At 34.2% G+C, this 17,241-nt stretch overlaps 1 protein-coding gene across 8 annotated transcripts in view; it reads right to left on the bottom strand.

The window, feature by feature from the left end:
- Positions 1–17,241, bottom strand: part of CNOT6L (CCR4-NOT transcription complex subunit 6 like) — a 110,488-nt gene that overhangs the window by 56,701 nt on the left and 36,546 nt on the right. For 4 of the 8 annotated variants that reach the window (XM_036852508.1, XM_036852506.1, XM_036852507.1 and 1 more), the window contains exons 2-4: positions 7,649–7,774; positions 2,761–2,882; positions 154–340 (exon numbers count right to left, since the gene is read on the bottom strand). In XM_036852508.1, the coding sequence (XP_036708403.1) occupies positions 154–340; positions 2,761–2,872 (299 nt within the window). In that variant the 5' untranslated portion in view covers positions 2,873–2,882; positions 7,649–7,774. Of the gene's footprint in view, positions 1–153; positions 341–2,760; positions 2,883–7,478; positions 7,625–7,648; positions 7,775–17,241 lie in introns of those variants that run through there. The other 4 variants (XM_036852511.1, XM_036852505.1, XM_036852504.1 and 1 more) reach the window with 2 other exon arrangements.

Genomic DNA, 17,241 nt, shown 5'->3' with positions numbered 1-17,241 from the left:
GGAGCCCAACTCAAGCACTCTGCTTAGACAATTTATATCATTTAACCTTCATATACATATGGAAATCCTACTGTAAGATGAGTAACCTCCCATAATATTCTTATTTGGTAAATTTAGAATTTTATACAGTGAGTCACATTTATATTTCCTCACCTGAGAGACACCATGTTTCCTAGTTCTGCTGGTAAACTTCTGAGTTTATTGGATGACAGATCCAGGTAAACCAGATTATGAAGCTTGGCAATATCAGGTGGAATGCGACTAAGGTAATTGTCATTTAGGTGCAGTGCTGTCAAGTGTGTCAATGACCAAAGTGATGTACTTAAGCTCCGCACTCTACCTAAAAGGCAAAATATTGATGCATTAAACTTCTAGGCCCAAGACAAAGACTGAACTACAAGGACTAAAAAGTGGGAGAACAGCCCACAAATACATACAGATATTGTGACTCTGGCATTTTAATTTTGTATTTAATGCTACTTGATTGCTTCCAAACACACCTGGTCCTTCTTTAATTTCATGCCACTCTTCCCTGACAACCATTCTTTCTCATGAATCTTCCATGTATTAAATAAGATGTGGCATAATGAGGAGATCCTTGGAGTCAGGGTGATCACATGGTCTCAAGGAGAAAGCGTGGGGCTGAATTGAGCTTTTGCAGTAGAACAGTCCTGAATTTTTTTTCTTTAAGTTATGATCCTCACAAAAGCACTTCTCACATACTTCGTGAAAATTAATAGTGCAAGGTTTATCTATATCTAGGGCCTGAATTAGTCTACAAACTTTAAATAGACAGGAGTAACTGCTATGATTTAGAACCAACCTTAGATTAGCCACCGGGAAAACCATTTTACTCCCAAAGGAGACATCTTCCCCAGCCTTCTCATATTTCAATTATACATTAATAACTCTGGTTTAAGATTCTGCATTTAAGTGCAACATACTCAAGGAAATAGTCACTCATTAAGCTTTACCTATCAGTCAGCATCTGACAGCTATGGTAGAACATGTACTGGAAAAAGAAGACTTGGTTCACAGTCCTGATTTTTACCATTTATTAGCCATATAAGCCTAAGCAAATCACATAGTTTCAGCTTCTGTAAAATGGGATGTTATCTTAACAATAAACTTATATGAAGAGACTCTGAAAACTTTACCAAAGTAAAATGCTAACAGATATTGATTAAAAGAGCAGTGGAAGGTAGAGAGGGCAAAAAGTCTCAATAGGGAAATGTTATTTTTCATATGGCTATCAAGCAGTAGACTCGAACTTAGATCTTCTGTTCAGGGTTCACAGGTTCCTTCATGCTGTCTATAATCAGGCTTAAAGTGCCAATTAGGATTTTGCATTTTAATGGGAAACAAAGTTTTCAAGTGAAAAGAGGCTCTAGTAAAAAAGAAACTTAGTTTTACCCAGGGTTTAACCGAGTGGTTCTCCACCAGGGGCAATACTGCTCCCCAAGGGGCTTTAGCAATCTGGAGACATTTTTGGTTGTCAAAACTAGAGGGGTGCTACTGGCAGCTAGTGGGTAGAGGCCAGGAATGCTGCTAAACATCTGACATGCACACAACCACTCCCAACCACAAAGAACTGTCCAGCCCTAAGTGTCAATAGTGCCAAGTTGAGAAACCCTGGGTTAACCTAATAGGATTTGCTCATATTCATTTTTTTTTTTAATTATCAACCACCTAACCACCACCTTTTAGCTAAAGATACAGGTAATTCTTGCTATTGACACAATATGGGTTTAACTCTTCCAAATGAAAGCCTACTGGGGAAAAAATTACACTCTAAATATAATCTGTATTGTATCAATTCATAAAAGAAAAACTGTACTTATATTTTATTTTAATAAACTTTTAAGTTTGTGATAATTTTAGATTTACAGAAAAGCTACCAAGATAATACAGTTCCTATATCCTCCTCATCCAGTTGCCCCTAGTACCAGCATCTTATATTACCATGGTACATTTGTCAAAACTAGGAAACCAAGATTGGTACGTAGTGTCAATATTAACTAATTTATAGAGTTTATTTGACTTCACCAGTTTTTACACCTTTTTGTTCGAAGATAACTAATTTATAGACTTTATTTGAATTTCACCAATTTTTACACCTTTTTGTTCAAAGATCTGGAGGATCATATTTTTTGCATATAGTCATCATGTCTCCTTAGTCTTCTCTCATCTGTGACAGTTTCACAGTCTTTCCTTGTTTTTCATGACCTTGACAATTTTGAGGATTACTAGCTAGGAATTTTGTGGAATGTCCTTTGGTTTGTCTGATGTTTTTCTCACTATTAGACTGGTTATGAGTGTTTAGGAATCAGATTCTATTTTAACAACTCCTAAACATGTAATTTATAGAATAAACAGATAGCTTCTAGATTTCCCATTCTACCAACAATGGGATGATAGGAGGATGGCAAAGATATCAATTTGCAAAAATGATTACTCTGCAATAGCCAAAACAAAATCTATTATATCAAAGAACCTGGTTTTACATAGAAACTGAACTCCCAATGCCTTCAATTTTAGATGCCAACTGTGGCCCCCAGTATTAATCTCAAAAGAAAGAATGGGAACAAAGATATTTAGTCACAGATAAATCAGTAAGTTAAACACTAGTGCTTCAGCATCTTGTATTTTCTCAATTAATTCATCTAATTAAAAATGTACAGCACAGAAATAAGTATAACACTCAACTCTTGTTCATCATTGCTATTATAGCCCAGATTAAATGTTTCAGATTCCACTCACCCGAGATTTCTAATTCTGCCCAGTGAGATTTTTTCCCATTGGCTACCTCCTCTGCTGACATGATGGTATAAATTCTGCGAGGATCTGGAGGATCATATTTTTCCTTTGGCATCCCTATTAGTCTGTAAGGGAAAAAAAAAAAAAAATCAACAATTATAATCTAATAGAAAAAAAGAGAGAAAGAAAAATGAGATGGTAAGTTTTCTTCTTCTCCCCCCTTGCCAGGCTACTACTAAATCCTCACTAGAAGGAAAACACATCTAAAGTATGCTAGGCTATTGCAGGTACTCAGTAACAGACGCCTCAGGAAAAATGCAAAGAAGCAGGGACACTGGACTTCACAGAAAACATGGTGGTTGCTTCCCAAACATCCATTGCACCCTTTCCCTTTCATTTAGCTGCCTTGCTTCCCAAGACAGACTGACCCTATGCAAGTTCCCTGAATGGACTCTGACTGGCCTAAGAGAATCAGAGTAATCTTATCCTCCTTGTCTCAGTGATATTCAGATATTCCATATCTAAGATAATTAGCACATGACATTCCCCTTGTCACAGAGATTAGTTCAGAAATATCTAATAATCACTAGGCTTAAGACTCATTTTATGTTTATGGGAGGAGCAGGCTTCTCTCTCCTGCTGGTCATAAATGAAAAAGAATATAGCACAGCTATTGTTGGCAATCATCCAACTGTAAGGGAAGCCAGCCGTAGCAGTCAGAGATGAGAAAATAGAGAAACAAAGCCAGAGTCCTCACCAAACCACACCTGTAGCACTCTCAAATACTGGGCTTTTTGGATACACAAGTCCATCTATTTTACTTATTGTTTAAACTACTAGTTTATGTTTAAACTACTGCTACTTGCAATCAAAAGCATCTAATTAAGATTATCATGTATCTTGGTTTGCATGGACCAGTCTTGGTTTATACCTGTTATTCTTAGGTAATTATTGATATCACTTCTTCACTCCCAAAAGTGTCCAATTTGGATAATGAGTTACATGGCCACCCTAACTGAAACTAATATTATACAGTTCTATTCAGTTAACTGCCAAAATAATCACTGAACAATCATCAGTGATGACCAGCTAGACATAAACTCCTCAAGAATGCAATGTATGAATCAGATGACAAACGGCCATAAAAGTAATCATTCAAGAGGTCTAATACAAGAGTTACTGCTCAGTAATTGGCAGAAAATGAAATTCCGTTCAGATCTAACAAGAATAGCAAATTACAAAATCCTGAACCTAATTAAACTCCTGCATGCTATCAGTAAATATCCTCATAGTATTCATAGTTGGTTCTTTGTTCATATTTTAACACACAGAGACATACATACACACACCAAAACCAACTGCCTAAAACTGGGAGTGTTTCTAAGCAGTTTAGAAGTTCTATCTCAATGGAAGAGTTACTTTCAGATGGTCTGAAATTTGTTACATAAAGAGAACAAAGAAAGATAGGAAGTATTCTATCATGTATCAAGGAATCAAAGCTAGAAAAGAATACAATCAAAATTTCCCATACCATAATTTGTCCTCATATTGTGGAAGGAAAAACAGTCATTCCTTCCTATTTACTAAAAGGGGCAAAGAGAAAGTTTTCCAGATTTTTTCATCTGTTAACAGTAATTAGCTTCCAAATTTCCAGGTTAAGCTCTTCTGCTCTAACCTTATCACACAACTGGGTGATACTGAAACATATTTTATTTTCCATAAATGTCCCGGATCTTCACACAGCACAAAGAGTATGATCATTTTCCTCAGGGGAAAAACTTGAGTTTTACCACTTTTGGCCTATGTAAAGTATTTCTGAATATAAAATTTTTAGGGAACAAGGTTTTCAGAATTTCTACTATGCACCATAAGGTACATGTGTCTCTGTGGTTACTCCTGCATACTAACATAAGATTCTACAAAAACACAAGTTAAGCAAAACCAAATCAAACAGATTCAGATCCAAAGACATGCTACAAATCCATCATCTACAATGAGGATGGATAAAAAAACTAAGACTGTGACATTTGCAAAAACATATGTTTCATTAATTTTAAATCATTTTTATAAAATATAGTGCATAGGTCAACTTAATTTGGCAATTTTAATCATGGCTCCCACTAGACAGTGTGTTATTTAAGGGGACAATGAGTTGCTTCTGTGTGGAGGCATATCCTTTTTATAACTCTATACAGTTCCTACCACATAGTAGGCACTGAATATGTATTTGTGGAATGATCATATATGCTTTATAATCCTAAAAACTACCATCTTCCTCTCACCTTTCCCAATTAACAGTCAATGCTCTTCTAAAAATTAATCTCATGAAATGGTCATTAATCCACATGCTCAATTGCCTTAAATATTTATAAAATCTAGATAGGAGATTAATAATCATCATCTCTTCTGGCCCACTAATGCTAATCTCTAAAACAGCTACTATATAAGAACTATATTTCTTTTTTTTTAATTTTTCATAAGTCTCCATCTTTGTAAGTCCAATAAAATTTATAAAATCTATTCCTGCAAAACATATCCATAAAATGTTTACCAGTGTCTATAATATGTAAAAACCAAAGTAATATTAATACTGTTATATTAGGGGTCAAAGGTCTCCTTTGGATTTGATTAGGAAGTCAATAAAAATACAAGTCACTTAATCCTTCAAAATGAAACTAAATTTGAAGTTAAAACATTTTTCATCTGCACTAACTAAGTAATTTAGTAGAGTCTATAGATCTGGTGATCACTACTGTCCCAAACATCAGGTTTTCAAAAACATGCTACTAAAAACTTAGCTCAAATTTAGGAAACTGGTATTATTGAATACTCCTATTCAGCTTTATCTTCCCTCTCAGTTCCTCAGCATCAACCTTCCATCCTGGAGACATACCACAAAAACCTATTTCAAAGTAACTTAATATATAAAATAATAATTCAAATGTAATTTAAATCTCTAAATGTGACACTGTTAATGTGCTTTCTCAACAGTCTTAAGATATAGGTCAGTCCAAGGCTTAAATACTGGATTGACACTTTTCATCCAAAAAGGAGAAATGTTTTATTTTGTAAAGCCTAGCAGCTAATTTCCTTTTCCTATCTTCTTTATCAAATTGATGAAGAGGCAGGTTTTTAAATTGTTTTTTCCAAGAGTTTCTAATTTCTGCAATATCTTACATCAGTTCCCAAAGGATCCTCCCATTATATCAACCTAATTTATATTGGGGATCCTGATCACGTAACAAAGTAAACTAAAAGCCCCTTCACAACACAGCCTTTTTAACTTCCAGTCTTCAAACCCCATTTTGACACTATGAAAAATACTCCACATAGCTCCCCAAATACTAACTACATAAGCTTCTTTGAGCCTACCATCCTCTCTACTCCATTCCTTGAATCTCATTTTATCACCAACGCAGCCCCCTCAGATTCTAGGGCAAAATTTCTGAGAGCAACCGTCAGTCCTGGAAAAACAACCTGATTATCTCCTACTTCTTCATTTCTATGAACTATCCTGAAAGTAAACAAGTCTTAATCTCTGTCACTGAAGGATGATTAATTACTACATATAGTGAAGATTTTCATTAGTTTAGTTCTCAGTCTTATGTATAATTAAGCAAAAACTTCAAGTAAACCTGTAAAATACTGACTTCATGGAAAATGTATTCCAATCTTTTTTTAGCTGCAAAGCAACACTGTATGTAACACTAGGGCTACTTTGCCTTAAAAAATTTACCTTGGAGTTTCCAACTGTAAATAAAATACAAGATACCTACATAGCATCGTGTTCAGTGAATAGCATGTTACAAAATATATATATGAGTTACGCCCAAATACACTATTGCCAAGGAATCCCAAATCTCAGGTTTTATATCTGCGGCTAGGAAAATAATGCAAAATAACTCCTCCCTGCCCCATCCCCGAATAATAATAATCTGAGCCAAATCAGAGCAAACTGTTAAAGGCCAGAACTAAACTTCTGCTAATTTTGGTCATCTGAAGCATCTTATTAAAAAAACAGCGGGCTCTATAGTACATATAGAGATGTTAAGTCCTTAATGGTGTTAAACCACAGCTTTCCTCCCACTACCTTCTCTAAATTTAAGATCATTTTATCTCAGTCTATAGTTCAGCACAATTAATACTATTTCATTTAGAACTTAGAATAAGAAAGAGAGAATGCTACAACCACCGAAGAGTGCTTCATAACGAACCATAGACTTCTAACTCAATGAATCCAAACCTAAAGTACAAGCCAGTAGACATGCACTTATATCCATAGAAATATTAAGTGATCGTCCCAACAGTAGTTTGCAAAGCAATCTTAGGCAGAGATGCAGACTTCCCAAAGTTGAAAGAAGACAAAATTAAGCCTACATTAGATATTTCTGCTTACATTTTGGAGTAAGATGTAGTGACTTATTACACTTTACATATTCTCAGATAAATCTGTCTTCTATCAGCATTTATTTCCAAAGGTTATGGAACACATTGTTTGTTATTTATTGAATACCCACCTTGACTAACATCCATCCTTCCCAACTGTTCTTAATCATTAAGACCATTTTCCTTTCTGAGAAAATATGTCTAAGTTTACCTTTTTTAATAAAGCAAAATAACCCTTGCACTACAGCATTTCTGAAGTTTCTATTTCCTCATCAATATCTATTTTTAGCTATACACAAGTATTAATCATTACAACTGTCATACAAAATCTATACCTTCCCTAAGTGAGCTCAAGAGCTGATACTAAAAAACAGCACCTAGCAAATCACACTGCATATAGTAGAATCATACTGATAAAAATAAAGATTGATGGCAATCACAAGAGCTGAGAAGACACCCTGAGATAAATAACAATTTCATCCACATTTCCACTCCTCTTCTATACCAAGGGCCTCTGGATGGCATTTGTCTTCAATGAGATAGTCAACTCAAGTCCGTAGATGATGATAATGCAAACGTTCAGAAAGAATCCATTCAAAGTTTTCATGATATCTCCCAATCTGTCACCATTCTAAACAAAAACAAAGCAAAACAAAATCCGTGTTTTACAATGGTAAAGCCACCCATCATTATGGAAAAAATAACCTTCAGACTTCTGGAATTTCATGTTTCTGATCAGTTTAACATTTATTCAAACATTTACTGCAGGAGTACTAATTATAATGTATTATACCAAGCACTAGGACTTCTACAGTGAACAAGATGAACAGCATCATTGCCCTCAGGTAGCTTACATCATTTTCATAGCACTACTTGAAAAATAAAGTTATAAAATATTCTACTTTCAAATACTTCTATGAAGAATTTGGCATTTCTTCTTGTTACTACTTCTTTTCCCTTTATCAGGTAATTGCCACTGCATAGGCATATATAACAATAAATCCCCTGAATGAAAATGAGATAATTGTAATGACTGTTATACTCCTTTATAAAGGTAATCCAAAGAAAACTTTAGGGTAATCCAGAAAGATAACTTCCGACTCTGTAAAAGGGGAAGTGTTAGGGTTAGTCTACTTGTCAGTTAAAGCACTATCACGAGGGAGAAAAAAGGCAGAAAGAATAAGAATGTAACTCCTTTTCTGCATATCTAGAAATTTTTTCCCATATATGGGATACCAGAAAACAAGAGCAGCAGCAACATAAAACATAAATAAATACTAAAAGGAAAAATGAAGACCTGGAATTACAAATCTACCAAGCACTTCAAAGTTCCAAAATAATGCTATTATTGGACAAGTTTCATTTTATTTCACTAGCAATCAATTTAGACAACCAAAGCTTATGATTCTTGTCCTATCATTCCAAATTAGGTCTTAGTCTCTATCTAACAACCACTATGCTTTAATGTTTCTTGTATTTAATGCCTCCCACTTACCTAAAAACAGTGAATACAATCTATCTATCTTACAGAAAACAGGAGGTAATTAGACTAGATTAAACATTTCAACATCAATTTTCTCAGGACTATGACTCCTTCCCCAAATCTCTATCTTTCCATTTTTTTGGTGTAGCCTGTGTTTTCTACTTCCTCTGGTATATACATTCTCATCTCTTTCAATGATGTCAAATTCCTATCCATCCTTCATGGTTTAAGTCATCTTCCATCTCTTCTTTAGAATATTTCCCCACCTAAAAATCAACAAGCTGATTCTCAAATTTATGTGGAAGGACCTAGAAGAGCCAAAACACTTTTGAGAAAGAAATATAAACTTGGATGTGCCCACTATCTGATGTCAAGCCTTACTAGAAAGCAATGATAATCCAGACAGTTTGGTACTAATGAAAAGACAGACACATATAGTTGAAAGAAATATAACTGAGAAACTAGAAATAGACCCACGTATATACAGTCAATAGATTTTCCGTGAAGGCACAAAGGTAATTCAATAGAGAAAGGATAGATTTTTCAACAAATGGTGCTGGAACAACTGGACATCCATATGCAAAAATAAAGAAATAAGCATCAATCCACACCTTGCACCATACACAAAATTAACTTGCAAGGATCATAAGCTTACGTGCAAAAGCAAAACCTATAAAACTTATAAAAGAAAACATAAGAGAAAAATCTTTGTGACCCTGGATTAGGCAAATATTTCTTTGATAAAACACAAAAGCATGATCCATAAAAGAAAAATACTGATAAACTAGATTCCTTGAAAATTTAAAACATCTACTCTTGAAAGATGAATGAAAAGACATGCCCAGAGACTGAGAATAAATATATGCAAAACACTTACATGAAAAAGCACTCTGGAATATATAAAGAATTCTCAAAACAAAATTATAACAAAGTCTAATTTTTAAAAAGTGGCAAGAGATTTTAACAGATACTTCACCAAAGAAGATACATAGATAGAAAATAAGCACATGAAAAGATGCTCAACATTAGGCATTAGGGAAATGCAACTTAAAACCACAATGAGATATCACTACACAGCTATTAGAATGATTACATTGAAAACTTACAATAGGACTGACAAGGAAAACACACACACGTGCACGCACACACACACACCCCATATCCTTGCGTGTATGTTTACAAATATATACATATTTGTACATAAATACACACACACTCACAACCTCATATTTTACTGATGGGAAAGTACAATGGTACCTGTCACTTCAGAAAACAGTTTCGTAATTTCTCATAAAGTTAAACATACACTTATAGAACCCAGCAATCCCATTCCTAGATATTTACCCAAGCAAAATTAAAACTTATGTTCATACAAAAACCCATACATAAATGTTTTCAGCAAGTTCATTTATAGTCACCCCGAACTGGAAACAATACAAATATCCTTCAACTGATGAATAAACTGTGGAATAGCCCTACACTGAAATACTACTCAGCAATAAAAATGATTGAATTACTGACACACACAACATGGATGAATGTCAAATGCACTATGCTAAATTAAAGATGCCATACTTAAAATGTTATATACAGTAAACTTCAACATAATAAAGGCCACGTATGACAAGCTCACAACAGACACCCATACTCAATGGTGAAAACCTGAAAGCTTTTCCTCTGAGATCAGGAACAAGGCAAGGATGCCCACTCTTGCCACTTTCATTCAACATGGTACTGAAGTCCTAGCCAGAGCAATTAGGTAAGAAAATGAAATAAAAAGGGATCCAAATCAGAAAGGAAGTAAAACTGTTTGTAGATGACATGATATTATATGTAGAAAACCCAAAAAACATTAGAATAAATGAATTCAGTAAAGTTACAGGATACAAAATCAATACATAAAAATGTGTTGTGTTTCTATACACTAATAACAAGCTATCACAGAAATCAGGGAAACAATCCCATTAACATTTGCATCAAAAACAATAAAATACTTAGAAATAAATTTAACCATGATAAAAGACCTGTACCCTGCAAACTGTAAGACACTGATGAAAGAAAATAAAGACACAAAAAGACAGAAAGACATCCCATCCTCATGGACTAGAAGAATTCAATGCAATCCTTATCAAAATTCCAATGCCATTTTTCACAGAAATAGAACAAATAATCCTAAAATGTACATGGAACCACAAAAGATCAGAAGAGCCAAAGAAATCTGGAGAAAGAACAAAGCTGGAGGCATCACTGTGAAATCACTTCCTGATTTCACAGTATATTACAAAGCTACAGTAGTCAATATAGCATGTTTTTGGCATAAAAACAGACACACAGATCAATGGAACCAAATAGAAAGCCCCAAAATAAACCCACAAATGTATGATCGGTTAATTTATAACAAAGGAGCCAAGAATATACAATGAGAAAGGACAGTCTCTTCAATAAACAGTGTTGAGAAAACTGAACAGCCACATGCAAAAAAGCAACTGGACCCCTATCTTACACCACTAACAGAAACCAACTCAAAATTAGTTAGACTTGAATGTAGACCTGAAACCATAAAATTAGAAGAAAACATAGGGGGTCAGCTCCTTGACATTGATCTCAGTAATGATTTTTTGGATTTGACACAAAAGTAAAGACTACGAAAGCAAAAATAAACATATTGGACTACATCAAACTAAAACACTTCTGCTCGGTAAAGGAAACCATCAACAAAATGAAAAGGCAACCTATAGAATGGGAGAAAATATTTGCAAATCATGTATCTAATAAGGGGTTAATATCCAAAATATATAAAGAACTCACACAACTCAATAGCAAAAGAAAAAAAAATTCCAATTAAATAATGGGCAAAGCATCTGAACAGACATTTTTCCAAAGAGATATATAGATGGCCAACAGATACATTAAAAGGGGCTCAACATCACTAACCATCAGGGAAATGAAAATCAAACCCACAGCGGGATATCAACTCACACCTGTTAAAACAGCCATTATCAAAAAGACAAGAGATAAATGGTGAGGATGTGGAGAAAAGGGAACCCTTGTGTACTGTCAGTAGGAGTGTAAATTGGTGCAGCCACTATGGAAAACAGTAAGGAGGTTCCTCAAAAAATTAAAAACGTAACTACCATATGATCTAGCAACTCCACTTCTGGGTATTTATCCCAAAAAAACAAAATCACCATCTAGAAAAGATATCTGCACCCATGTTCACTACAGCATTATTTACAATAGCCAAGACACAGCAACAACTTATGTGCCCATCAACAGATAAGTGAATAAAGAATATGTGATACACACACACACAAAACACACAATGAAATATTATTGAGCCATAAAAAAATAAGGAAATCCTATCATTTGCAAATGGACCTTGAAGACATTATGCTAAGTATGTCAGACAGAGAAAGACAAATACTGTATGCTCTCACCTGTATGTGGAATCCAAAATTAAAAAAAAAAATAGTCATAGATACGGAGAACAGATTGGTGGCTGCCAGAAGTGGGGGTGGAGGCGTAGGCAAAATGGGTGGAGTCAAAAGGTAGAAACTTCCAGTTACAAAACAAGTAAGTCCTGGGGATGTAATGTATAACATAGTAACTACAGTTAACAATACTCTACTGTATATTTGAAAGTTGCTAAGAGAAATCTTAAAAGTTCTCATCACACACACAAAAAAATGTAACTGCGTGGTGATGGATGTTAACTACACCTTTCTCAGTGCAATCATGTCACAATATACACATATAACAAATTGTTACGTTGTACACCTAAAACTAATACAATGCTATGTGTCAATTATATCTCAATTTTTTATAAAAAGCTATGTAGTATACAAATCCATTTATATGACATTCCACAATAATCAAAACTATGGGAACAGAAAACTGGTAAGTGGTTGCCAGGGGTTAGGGGTGGAGGAAGGGATAGACTATAATAAGGATAAGGGAATTTTTTTTTGTGATGATGTGAACTACATATACTGGTTAATCTATAATTACTCATAATATCATCATCAGAAAGACACTTAGGAAACAAAATAATTTAATCCTTCATGTCTCTTGGTAAAGCAAAACAACTTGGGGAAAATTGCTTTCCCATCCAAAACACTACTTAAGTGAATAAAAAAGGAAAATAAACAGAATATGATTCCATATCTCTAGCTTTACCACAAGGCATTTATAAATGTTAGCCTAAAAAGAGCATAAATTGACTTTAGCAAATCAAATCATGAAAGTTAAATCCATAGCATTTTTCAAACTCTTAGTAACAATGCCAAAGAGTTGTAATAAGTCAACTTTATTATTGAGTAATAAATGCTAACAGAGTTTATGTGACCCAGGCCATTTGAAAAGAAGATCCCTCCCCCGCTACTCCCCCACCCAATCCTCACCACACACACACACACACACACACACACACACACACACACACGTGTGCGTGCTTGCACGACAAGGGGATTACAAGCAGTTCAGGGTTGCTAAAAATATCACTGGAGGCATGGAGAGATGGTGTTGTATAGGTGGACAGAGGAAAGATCATGGAAAGTTCAAAAATCTGTTTATGCTTTCCTACAGAACATTTTCCTAACATGAAAAACTGCCAGCCAAAGAGACTCTAATAATAAACATGATACTATCAATCCTGGTTGCCTCCTTCATTCATTTCCTTTTACTTGCTTGCTCAACAGCATTTCTTCTAGTCACACTTCCAAGAGGTCCTATATCCTCTACTGATTCAGCTGTCACATTCTTAAATTACAAATCTATTAAAAAATAAAAATGAATAATAAAAATGCACAAATCATCTGAAAAAATTATAAATGCATTTAAAACCCTGTACTTATATGAAATATAAAATATTCTTATCACTTCCCATCATAAAAGCAAGACTATATAGCACGGTATTTGACTGTTATCACATTTAACCCAAGTTTTTCAGCATGCACAATTATAATGACTAGTGTAGTAAACAGATCCAGTTAGCCTAAGACCCAATTCTAAAATATATACTCATACTCTTCTTTGGAATTGAGGGAATAATACACTTAAAGCAGACTAGCTCTAAATTCAGGATTCTTTAGAGTCAGCAACTAGCCTCTATTCTAGTTCTAAAATACTGTAAATCCTTTCTTTCAGGTTTTGAAAACAAATGTGAGGTAGAAATCCAGATTTAGATTATTCCATCTAAAAGAATGATTTTATGCCACAGAAGAAATGCAACAAAATCCCAAGCTTATGTCCCCAAGGTTTAATTTAAAATTCCTACTTAGTGGTAGTTGGCTATAATTTTAGAAAGTTTCATTTATTAGGCTATCCCAGCAAATTTCTCTTCAAAAATTTCCAAATTAACACATATTTAATGAAAAACACTATTATTTAATGGCTACATTAAAAATATCATAAAATTTCTAAACTAATATTTAATGAAAGACACCGTAATTTAATTTTTATACATAGATACATCAAATACAGGACGAAAAAGAGCTACAGCAATCCAAGTCCATAAAACTGAAGTAGACAAATAAATTGTTTCGGGGGAATGTTTTTTCTACAGTTCAGTTTCCTCATGATTCTCTTTGAACAGGGAAAGTTATAATATACCAAATAATAAACCCCCATGTTCTCAGGAGTGAATTCCAAAGTGAATAAATGAAAAGGGACTCTCCATGATGGTTAGGAAGTGATGCTAGTCATTCCAAAATGGTGACCAAAAATATGTATAATAGTAACTAAAAGATCATATATTCTATACAGTCTTAGTAAAATTAACTTTAACCAACATACATTGTTATTTGTTATCCTTGCTTTTAAGAACTAGCCTCCAATAAAACTAGTAGCTCTTTTACACTGATAACAGCCTAATATAAGTTTCCTTTAATAACTACCTCAAAATCCCATGATTTACTTTAAAAAAAACACAGTATTCAAATAATGACAGTTTTTCAAAGATGAACAAAATATAATTACTACGGAAATTGGTTTAGCCAGAATTCTATTATTTGGTCCTCTCTAACACCTAACACTTGTGCCAATCTACAATTCTACAATAAATAATCCCAAAGAATAACATTTATAATCAGTATAGAGTGGATGTTTATATTTTTGTAGCCCAACCTGCAAGTTGGTAATCTATATTTAGCAAAAAGCACCTTTAAAAATCAGAACAGTCCATTCTCCAATTGTGAAAGGGCACTAAATTCATATTTTTTTACTTTTTTGAAGATTTAAATCTGTGGGAAAGTATTCAAGATGTACTGCTAACTAAAAACAAAAACTGATTTAATATATAATAATCCCATCTTTGTAACAAAACCTGTATATGAAATCTGTACCAATGTGCATGAAAGAGTCTAAAAGAATAATAGGATTATGAGTAATTTTTATTTTTCTTATTTAGTTATATTCTCTAACTTTTCAATATTGCCAATATATTGTTCTTGTAATATGACAATAAAACTTTTTTATTATTAATAAACTTTAATTTTAGGGCAATTTTAGGTTCACAGTAAAATTGAGCAGAAAGCACTGAGCTCCCGTTTTCTTCCTTTTTCCACACAGCACAACCACCCCCAACAGTTATTATAATCAATGAACCTACACTGACACGTTATCAACCAAAGTTCATAGCTTACAACAGGGTTCACTCTTGCTGTTTTACATCGTTACATTCTGGCTATTTGACATGTGTATGATGACAATTAACTACCCATGTAGCACGGTACAGAATACTTTCACTGCCCTAAAAATCCTCTGTGCCCTGCTTATTCATCCCTCCCTCTCCTCTAACCCCTGGCAACCACTGATCTTTTTACTGTCTCCATGGTTTTGCCTTTTCCAGAATGTCTATAGTTGGAACCATATAGTATGCAGCCTTTTCAGACTTGCTTCTTTCACTCATTAATGTGCATCTAAGGTTCCTTCATGTCTTTTCATGGCTTGATAGCTCATCACTTTTTAGCACTGAATAATATTTCCATTGTCTGAATGTGCTACAGTTTATTTATCCACTCACCTACAGAAGGACATCTTGGTTGCTTTTGAGTTCTGGCAATCATGAATAAAGGCTGCTATAAACATCCATGTACGAGTTTTTACGTAGACATAAGTTTTCAATTCATTTGGGTAAATACCAAAGAGCATGACTACTGACTGGATCATACGATAAGAATATATTTAGTTTTATAAGAAACTGCCAAATAGCCTTCCTTCCAAAATGGCTGTACCAATTTGCATTCCCAACAGCAATGAAAAGAGTTCCTGTTGCTCCAAATCCTCGCCAACATTTGGTGTTGTCAATGTTTTGGATTTTTGGCCACACTTACAGGTGTGTAGCATTCACTGTTATTTTACAAAGAGTTTTTTTAATTAAAAATTTCAAAGGCACCTGACATATATTTGAAGATACATGCAAAACTTTCACATTTTAAAAAATAATTTCTTTCATAATTCTGATACTAACCTAGCACATTATCAATGCTGATAAAGTTATATCCTACAGACATCTGCAAAAATATCAAGATAAATAACAAGCTCATACTGTAAAATACAAAGACTAATAAAACAAGAAATAAAATTCTGCCAAATAAGATAATTTAAGAATACTTAGATTCACAAAATTAATGAGTCTTGTAAAGAGATCACTGTCCATTTAAACATCCATATTTTCTTTGATGAACAGCAGTATATTCAAGCATTTTTGTGCTTAATTGTTTAGTTATTATAAGCCTAAGACTACAGAAGTATACTATGGCATATAATTTATCTAAGGTTTATTCATCTGTTGCACCAATATTTTTCTAAATTTTTTTCCATATTCTGGTTAAGGAAATTAACCTGTTTTGCTTGGTATTATTTAAACTATAAATATAGGATATTTTAAAAATCATTTGGTATTATGAAAAATATTCTGATAAGGCAAACCACATCTAAAAGAAACACTAGCTGGGGACTTCCCTGGTGGCGCAGTGGTTAAGACTCCACCTGCCAATGCAGGGGACATAGGCTCGAGCCCTGGTCCAGGAAGATCCCACATGCCGCGGAGCAACTAAGCCCATTGCCACAACTACTGAGCCTGCGCTCTAGAGCCTGTGAGCCACAACTACTGAGCCTGCATGCCACAATTACTGAAGCCTGCATGCCTAGAGCCCATGCTCTGCAACAAGAGAAGCCACCACAATGAGAAGCCCACGCCCCACAACTAAGAGTAGACCCCGCTCACCGCAACTAGAGGAAGCCCGCGCACAGCAACAAAGATCCAATGCAGCCAAAAATAAAATTAAAATAAATTAAAAAAAAACATTAGCCGTTTTTAATTTATAGATTCAAAACCATATTCTTCCCAGAAAATGTGCATAAACACACATATCTGAAGCATAAAGATCATATTCAAAAGCATGTTTAAAAACTTACTGCCAATAACACTTTACACTGTATTTACTCTTAAGTTGTTCAGTAATTTTAATTCAAATAGAATACCTTGCATTGTTATTTCTTTTTCTTTTTCTTTTTAAGATCCTGTTTAAAGGTCACTTATGAATGCCTAAAGACAATAGACTACCTCCAAGCAAAAATTTCCTTTTTGGGGGTAGGATATACTTGTTTTCCCA

This window comes from Balaenoptera musculus, chromosome 5 (genome assembly GCF_009873245.2).
Source record: "Balaenoptera musculus isolate JJ_BM4_2016_0621 chromosome 5, mBalMus1.pri.v3, whole genome shotgun sequence".
In the NCBI taxonomy this organism is placed as follows: Eukaryota; Metazoa; Chordata; class Mammalia; order Artiodactyla; family Balaenopteridae; genus Balaenoptera; species Balaenoptera musculus.
The sequence above is the reverse complement of the archived record's forward strand: the minus strand, read 5'-3'. Positions and strand labels throughout refer to the sequence as shown.